Source organism: Procambarus clarkii, chromosome 31 (assembly GCF_040958095.1).
Source record: "Procambarus clarkii isolate CNS0578487 chromosome 31, FALCON_Pclarkii_2.0, whole genome shotgun sequence".
In the NCBI taxonomy this organism is placed as follows: domain Eukaryota; kingdom Metazoa; phylum Arthropoda; class Malacostraca; order Decapoda; family Cambaridae; genus Procambarus; species Procambarus clarkii.
Genome location: NC_091180.1, coordinates 40,300,794 through 40,310,192, shown reverse-complemented (window position 1 = coordinate 40,310,192; position 9,399 = coordinate 40,300,794). Strand labels below are relative to the sequence as shown.

Sequence of the window (9,399 nt, the reverse complement as noted above, 5' to 3'; positions counted from 1 at the left end):
TAACACTGTGTTATACAATAGATTTGGTCTTGAATTCACAAATTTAGTTGTTACATCTGACAGAGTATGTTAGACGGTGTAATGCTGGTCCATGTTAACGTATTTGTGGGCTTGGTTGGTTTAAATGTGGAGGCGAGGCCTGGCAGTGCTGGTGTATGTGGAGGCGAGGCGAGGCCTGGCAGTGCTGGTGTATGTGGAGGCGAGGCCTGGCTGTGCTGGTGAGTATGTGGAGGCGAGGCCTGGCAGTGCTGGTGTATGTGGAGGCGAGGCCTGGCAGTGCTGGTGTATGTGGAGGCGAGGCCTGGCTGTGCTAGTGTGTATGTGGAGGCGAGGCCTGGCTGTGCTAGTGTGTATGTGGAGGCGAGGCCTGGCAGTGCTGGTGTATGTGGAGGCGAGGCCTGGCTGTGCTAGTGTGTATGTGGAGGCGAGGCCTGGCTGTGCTAGTGTGTATGTGGAGGCGAGGCATGTACAACACTCCCCAATAGGAAGAAAACCCACTGGGTTCTAGGCTAGGTTAGGCTTATCTGTAATAATTGAATTAAGCCTAGCAAAGCCTAGAACCTAGTTCAGTAATTTAAAAAATGTTGTAACTTGAAAAATGCCATTCAATACATTACACAATTTAAATATTTTCAGGCAATCAACACAACCCTCATGTTGGCTAACCCTCTCTCATGTTGGTCAATAATTTAATTATTTTTTTATGGAGTAATCTTTGCTGTTGAAATGTAGTCTTTTTGAGACTACATTTCAAATGTAGTGTGTGTGGAGGCGTGTATGTTAGGTATTACCTAATATACACGGTGTAATATATCTATCTGTGTGAAATAGATTAAATCCATTTATTTGATATTCAGCTAATAGTTCTGTATTTTCTACATTCATCCATGTTTTGGTAAGTGCAATAATATGTATTGTTTCATTGCAGATTAGAGATTCAAGATAGTTCTAGATTTCCGAAGTACTGAAACGCGCGCCATACAGGCTTGGTGGATCTAGGTGCAAGGTAAAATTATTTACATTTACTTGTTTTGTATTTGTTTTGTATTTATATGCATATATGCATTTATATGCATTATTCTATAGAATAATAGATCTCGTAATAATTTTGCAAAAATAGTGGCATTTACTATTTTTAAAAGATTATTAAAAAATTTACTGATATGGTGCATTCGGAAGGGCGAAGAGGGAGAACGGCCTGTTGACATAGCTCGGGTGCAGGGGGGGGGGGGGGGTTGTGTAAAAGCCTGGTTTGTGCCTCGGAGAGGCTATGGGATCCAGTAAGTTCAGTAGAACTTCGGTTTCAACCCTTTTACCCTGTTGTAGCTCAGTCGATTAAGGCAGTGTCTGGGATGCTCCCGGACGCAGGTTCGAATCCTCGTCACGGCTCTTGTGGATTTGTTCATTTGATGCATCACGTTATTGTGATCTGTGTGTGTAATTCTTCACTTGCTACAGCAACAGGAATGTGTGTGTATGTATTTGTGTTGTTGAATATGACCGAAAGTGTAAGATTAATGATTCTAACACAAATCGTCTGAATATTTGTTTTTCTTCACTGTCGAGAGTAGTTAAAAAAATTTACTCGAGTTTATTGTCACACTTTATTTATGGTCCTTAAGTCCCTCTCCTTAATGCTGCTGCTGTTTCTCGCATCTTTGCATCGCTTGTATGTTTGGGGGTTTGGCCTCTTGCTATATATTGATTCCATTTGTGTGTGTTTGGGTCTCAGGCCCTCTCGCAATTTCTGTTGAACAAACCCCATTTCCTAGTTCTGCATCTCTCCTTTGGTACAAATTTTGTTGTGCTTTTATCATATATTTCACAAAACTTGACATACATTTCATTTACTTCATGTCCTATCAGCAAGTGTTTGTCAAATTCTTTAAGGAAAGTTTATCATCCTGATTGCAGATCTCTAGCGATATTATGTCAACTTCTTGTGGATTCGCAATCATTATTTAATTTACCTTTAGGTGTTCTTTCACCAGCACAGCAACACTGTACCTCTCCCAACCAGTTTAAGATAAAAACTAAGTACTAACTAATTAACTCAATGTAACCTACCTTACCCCCAAAATGACAACCCATGTCTTCTATTTTAAACAATGCTGTTTTGTTGACCAAATTGTATTTTTGTTTTTTTCTGCAATGTTTCCCCCCCCCCCACCACTCTACCACCACATTGAGTTTAGTAGCTCTGTGCACGTCAGGTGCTGTTTAATATACAGACCTACTCCTCCATTTGACCTAGTTTCTCTATCACATCTATATCACTTTGTGCTTTAGCCCTGGTGGAGCTTGGTCCACCAGGCTGTTGTTTGGAGTGGCCCGCAGATCCACATACAGTCTGCATATGATATACAGTCTGTTGATCAATTAAACTACAGTAGTTAGTTTTTATCATCCGAATGCACCAATATGTGTTCATTCTTCCCAGATGAAGGAACTAGGTAATATTCATCATCTGAATGCACCATCTGATGCTTTAACACACTCATGATACACGAGAGGTTTAAAAAACTTTTAAAACTTTTAAAACTTTTTGACCTATGTATTTAAAAGCAATTCTAAAGTTAAAAAGTGTAGCATAGGCCCCTCGCAGAATGTTCTTAATATGATCCTCAGGTTATAGTTTTCTATCTAAAACCACCCCTAGATCTCTTTCTTGATCAGAATTCTTTATAGATCTCAGTGGCTCGATCATAGAAACTGCTCTAAATCCTTGTTGGCCTGGATTGTGGAGGTCATTGGTCTCTATAAAACTAGTAATCTGACTCCTGATCACTCTCAAATAATTTTATTATGTGGGATGTTAGTGCAACTGGTCTATAATTCTTTGCCAATGCTTGTGTTGTGTTGTGTTGTTTTGGTAGTGATGTGCAATGTGTTGTTTTGGTAGTGATTCGTCCAGTTCTGGTAGTAGTGCGGTTGTTGTGTAGTGTAGTACTTGTGTGCTTGTTAATGACTTGTATTCCAGTCTTGTGGGTATCTCCTTTCCCCTACGGGCCAACTGCTTTGTTCTTACCTAGCATTTTGCTTTGTTTGGGTATGAATGTTTGTGTGCCGTATATTTTGCAAAATTTGCCATATATCTCATTATTTACTCCTCTGCCTAGCAACAAGTCTGTCTAATTATACTCATTAACTGTTTTTCAAAGTTCCCCATAGTGTCCTTTATTGAAATCGAGTTCATGAACCGTTTCAATGTTCTTATTTTCTTCTAGATTATATCTTAAAGTATATTTAAATGTTATTGTTATTATTGTTATTAAATGTTATTGTGACATTGCATTGCAATTGAGCTATGTTGTTTACCATACCGTTCATTTCGTGAGTATAAGTATAGATGCCACACTTGTGACAGGTAAAACCATGCCTTTTTTGAAAAACAGCACCGTCTGTTGCACGTAAGAGCAACCCACACTATATTATGTTGCGATATTATTTCAATATTTCCGATTGTATTGATAATTTGAATTTTCATAGATTTCAATTTATTTTCATTTCGATTTAATAATTTTGTGTGACATTGCATTGAAATTGAGCTGTGTTGTTTACCATACTGTTCATTTCATGAGTATAGTTTATTTTTTTATTTTTTTCATTTCATTTTTTTAGCTGTTCTTATTTTTCAGTGATGGGAATATCAGATCATTTGATGTTCCCAATTTTCTGATGGAAGCATCAGACCATTATAGAATGCATCGGATGAGGTAGTTTGGAATGGTGGGGAGGACGAGAGGGGGGTATGGTGGGGAAGACGAGGGGACAGAGGAGAGGGTAATGGTGGGGAGGACGAGGGGACTGGGGAGTTGGGGATGGTGGGGACAGGGGAATGCTGGGGAGGACAAAGGGACAGGTGAATGGGAGATGGTGGGGGAGGAAGAAGGACAGGGGAGGGGAAAATGGTAAGGAGGACGATGGGACAGGGAAGTGGGAATAGTGGGGATGATGTGGGGACAGGGAAGTGGGAAGGACGAGAGGACTGTGGAATGGGGAATAGCAAAGTGAATTATAATTATATATATTAATTAATTCTTATAAATTTCCAGAAGCCTGTATCAACACCCACACTAATGCAACTGAAAGAGATGTTGAGACAAGTATTGCTGATATGTTGAAGAACGCCCCAAACAAACTCGGTGGAAACAGATACAAGGTAAAGTTTGCCAATTTGCTGTAGTCTAATTCAATTTCTTTTTAGTAATCTTCGAGAACATTTATGCTATGAATAAGATAAAATAATGTAACTGATTTTGATTTATTTACTATTTATTATTTATTTACCGTTATTAGTATAATAGATCTCGTAATAATTTTGCAAAAATAATGGCATTTACTATTTTAAAAAGCTCGGGTGCAGGGGGGGGGGGGTTATGTAAAAGCCTGGTTTGTGCCTCGGAGAGGCTATGGGATCCAGTAAGATCGTCCTTCCTTTCCTCCCTAGAATCTGGATGTAGCAGGTGCTCAATTGTCAAAAGTGAAAAATTGGTTTTGTCTTCTGAATGCACCATTTCTGTAAATTTGCTAATAATCTTTTAAAAATAGTAAATGCCATTATTTTTGCAAAATTATTACGAGATCTATTATACTAATAACGGTTTGATAAAATACAGTAGACTGCCTACTGGTTTTACCTGTAATAAGGTTTGATACAGATGATTATGATTATGGTTTTGGCCTCCCCCACCCTCTCACCTAACTTGTTCCAACCATGTCTACCACGGTTTTGTCTTCCGAATGCACCATTTCTGTAAATTTGCTAATAATCTTTTAAAAATAGTAAATGCCATTATTTTTGCAAAATTATTACGAGATCTATTATACTAATAACGGTTTGATAAAATACAGTAGACTGCCTACTGGTTTTACCTGTAATAAGGTTTGATACAGATGATTATGATTATGGTTTTGGCCTCCACCACCCTCTCACCTAACTTGTTCCAACCATGTCTACCACGGTTTTGTCTTCCGAATGCACCATTTCTGTAAATTTGCTAATAATCTTTTAAAAATAGTAAATGCCATTATTTTTGCAAAATTATTACGAGATCTATTATACTAATAACGGTTTGATAAAATACAGTAGACTGCCTACTGGTTTTACCTGTAATAAGGTTTGATACAGATGATTATGATTATGGTTTTGGCCTCCACCACCCTCTCACCTAACTTGTTCCAACCATGTCTACCACGGTTTTGTCTTCCGAATGCACCATTTCTGTAAATTTGCTAATAATCTTTTAAAAATAGTAAATGCCATTATTTTTGCAAAATTATTACGAGATCTATTATACTAATAACGGTTTGATAAAATACAGTAGACTGCCTACTGGTTTTACCTGTAATAAGGTTTGATACAGATGATTATGATTATGGTTTTGGCCTCCACCACCCTCTCACCTAACTTGTTCCAACCATGTCTACCACGGTTTTGTCTTCCGAATGCACCATTTCTGTAAATTTGCTAATAATCTTTTAAAAATAGTAAATGCCATTATTTTTGCAAAATTATTACGAGATCTATTATACTAATAACGGTTTGATAAAATACAGTAGACTGCCTACTGGTTTTACCTGTAATAAGGTTTGATACAGATGATTATGATTATGGTTTTGGCCTCCACCACCCTCTCACCTAACTTGTTCCAACCATGTCTACCACGGTTTTGTCTTCCGAATGCACCATTTCTGTAAATTTGCTAATAATCTTTTAAAAATAGTAAATGCCATTATTTTTGCAAAATTATTACGAGATCTATTATACTAATAACAGTTTGATAAAATACAGTAGACTGCCTACTGGTTTTACCTGTAATAAGGTTTGATACAGATGATTATGATTATGGTTTTGGCCTCCACCACCCTCTCACCTAACTTGTTCCAACCATGTCTACCACGGTTTTGTCTTCCGAATGCACCATTTCTGTAAATTTGCTAATAATCTTTTAAAAATAGTAAATGCCATTATTTTTGCAAAATTATTACGAGATCTACTATACTAATAACGGTTTGATAAAATACAGTAGACTGCCTACTGGTTTTACCTGTAATAAGGTTTGATACAGATGATTATGATTATGGTTTTGGCCTCCACCACCCTCTCACCTAACTTGTTCCAACCATGTCTACCACGGTTTTGTCTTCCGAATGCACCATTTCTGTAAATTTGCTAATAATCTTTTAAAAATAGTAAATGCCATTATTTTTGCATTATTACGAGATCTACTATACTAATAACGGTTTGATAAAATACAGTAGACTGCCTACTGGTTTTACCTGTAATAAGGTTTGATACAGATGATTATGATTATGGTTTTGGCCTCCACCACCCTCTCACCTAACTTGTTCCAACCATGTCTACCACGGTTTTGTCTTCCGAATGCACCATTTCTGTAAATTTGCTAATAATCTTTTAAAAATAGTAAATGCCATTATTTTTGCAAAATTATTACGAGATCTACTATACTAATAACGGTTTGATAAAATACAGTAGACTGCCTACTGGTTTTACCTGTAATAAGGTTTGATACAGATGATTATGATTATGGTTTTGGCCTCCACCACCCTCTCACCTAACTTGTTCCAACCATGTCTACCACGGTTTTGTCTTCCGAATGCACCATTTCTGTAAATTTGCTAATAATCTTTTAAAAATAGTAAATGCCATTATTTTTGCAAAATTATTACGAGATCTATTATACTAATAACGGTTTGATAAAATACAGTAGACTGCCTACTGGTTTTACCTGTAATAAGGTTTGATACAGATGATTATGATTATGGTTTTGGCCTCCACCACCCTCTCACCTAACTTGTTCCAACCATGTCTACCACGGTTTTGTCTTCCGAATGCACCATTTCTGTAAATTTGCTAATAATCTTTTAAAAATAGTAAATGCCATTATTTTTGCAAAATTCCTGAATATTGTCAAAATGACGGAAACCCATATGTCAAAAACACATGGAGATATACCAATCCTGGAAGACATTCTTCCATCCCCACTTGAAACTGTTGAGCAGGTGGAAAGTCTGTCACATGAGCTAAAAGTTAACAGTGAATATAAAAAGAGTATGGTAAGTGTTGCTTAATTCTTTTAGCCTGAGTATGGTAAGTGTTGTTGAATTTTTTTAGCCTTGTACATATGTCTTTTGATTAGTTTTTTTGCAGATGAAGGAAGGTGGGGTGGCACATAATTGATTGTTCAGTGTTATGTTTAAGGTACAAATAAAACAAAAGCAAAAGTTACTCAAATTCGTTGATTTTTGTAATAGTTAAGAAGGAAAATATTTTAATGCTATTTATTTAATACAGTTGGAAATTAGAAAATACAATGTTGAGATTGAAAGATATATATTATTCTCTATTACCTTACAGCTTATGCATTATTTTAACAGGTCCAGACGCTGTCTCAAATGGGCGGTGCAAGCTGTGGAGACACAGTGAGACGAATGATGAGGAGGATAGGGACCTATGGGGTCTGGTCTCAGTATTCACTCGTTGGGCGCAAGAGGAAACGTGTCTTCAAAACCTTGGATATTTGTAATGTAATAATAAGTACGTAAATTTGACATTTTTTTGGATTATATATATGTCTGCATGTATTATGTATTATACTTGCATGCTTGTTAATGACTTGTATTCTAGTCTTGTGGGTATCTCCTTTCTCCTACGGGCCAAATGCTTTGTTCTTACCTAGCATTTTGCTTTGTTTGGGTATGAATGTTTGTGTACCTTCATTGTATATTTTGCAAAATTTGCCATATATCTCATTACTCCTCTGCCTAGCAACAAGTCTGTCTAATTATACTCAATAACTATTTTTCAAAGTTCCCCATAGTGTCCTTTATTGAAATAGAGTTCATGAACCGTTTCAATATCCTTATTTTCTTCTAGATTATATCTTAAAGTATATTTAAATGTTATTGTGACATTGCATTGCAATTGAGCTGCGTTGTTAACCATTCTGTTCATTTCATGAGTATATTTTATTTTCTATTTTTTCATATCATTTTTTTTATCTGTTTTTATTTTTCAGTGATGGGAATATCAGATCATTTGATGTTCCCATCAGAAAATTGGGAAAGTCAGATCTTTTGATGTTCCCAATTTTCAGATGGAAGCATCAGACCATCATGGAATGCATGGGATGAGGTAGTTTAGAATGGTGGGGAGGACGACAGGGGGGATGGTGGGGAAGACGAGGGAACAGAGGAGAGGGTAATGGTGGGGAGGACGAGGGGACAGGGGAATGGAGAATGCTGGGGAGGACAAAGGGGACGAGGGGACGGAGGAAGACTGGAGAACAGGGGAACACCTAAATAAAAGCCAACAATGTTATTACTCTGTGGCTTCTTGTCTCCTGACAAAAAGAATTATAATTATATATATTAATTAATTCTTATAACTTTCCAGAAGCCTGTATCAACACCCACACTAATGCAACTGAAAGAGATGTTGAGACAAGTATTGCTGATATGTTGAAGAACGCCCCAAACAAACACGGTGGAAACAGATACAAGGTAAAGTTTGCCAATTTGCTGTAGTCTAATTCAATCTCTTTTTAGTAATCTTTGTGAACATTTATGCTATGAATAAGATAAAATAATGTAATTGATTTTGACTAAATATGTAGATATATTTAATTTTCTGAGCACTAATAATGAAAGAAAACCAAAATAAGAGGTGGCTACTATCTCTAATAATGGGCTGGAATAATACAGGATATAATAATATATATATATATATATAAATATATATACATATATTTATATATATATATATTTATTTATATAAATATATATATGATATATATATTCTATTCTATTAGTCTATTCTATTCTATAGTTTTATATAGATTCTTGTTTTAGTTTTTTTCTATAATATGGAAAGGGTTTTTAATTAATAAATTAAATATTATATAATAAAATAATGTATTATTGAAAACAATTAGTAACAAACAATATTTCATTACAGGGTGGTGAAGCAAGAATACATGTGCATCACATAGCAGAGTCGGATATGACGAATAATGAAAACAGCGGAGAGCCTGGTGCATGGCATACCGCTGAATCTTCTCTAATGTCTATATAGAAGAATCTTTGTTTCTGTGTGTATATATGTATATATATCATTAATAAAATATATATATATATATATATATATATATATATATATATATATATATATATATATATATATATATATATAACCTATATATATATATATATATATATATATTTATATATATATTTATATATATATTTATATATATATATATATATATATATATATATATATATTTATATATATATTTATATATATATATATATATATATATATATTTATATATATATTTATATATATATATATATTTATATATATATTTATATATA

The 9,399-nt window shown here is 35.2% G+C and overlaps 1 protein-coding gene across 1 annotated transcript; it reads left to right on the top strand.

The window, feature by feature from the left end:
• Nucleotides 1-870: 870 nt before the first annotated feature.
• LOC138370161 (uncharacterized) lies at nt 871-9,115 on the top strand. The gene is made up of 5 exons (XM_069334155.1): nt 871-1,006; nt 4,056-4,162; nt 7,402-7,561; nt 8,420-8,526; nt 8,981-9,115. The coding sequence occupies exons 2-5, from the start codon at nt 4,118-4,120 to the stop codon at nt 9,095-9,097; spliced, it is 429 nt and encodes a 142-aa protein (XP_069190256.1). The 5' UTR covers nt 871-1,006; nt 4,056-4,117; the 3' UTR covers nt 9,098-9,115.
• Nucleotides 9,116-9,399: the final 284 nt, after the last annotated feature.

Bases quoted from the DNA above. Each gene is read 5' to 3' on its own strand.
- LOC138370161 (XM_069334155.1), top strand. From the start codon at position 4,118: ATGTTGAAGAACGCCCCAAACAAACTCGGTGGAAACAGATACAAG. The intron at 4,163-7,401 runs GTAAAGTTTGCC...TTATTTTAACAG, and splicing joins TCGGTGGAAACAGATACAAG to GTCCAGACGCTGTCTCAAAT. The intron at 8,527-8,980 runs GTAAAGTTTGCC...ATTTCATTACAG, and splicing joins ACGGTGGAAACAGATACAAG to GGTGGTGAAGCAAGAATACA.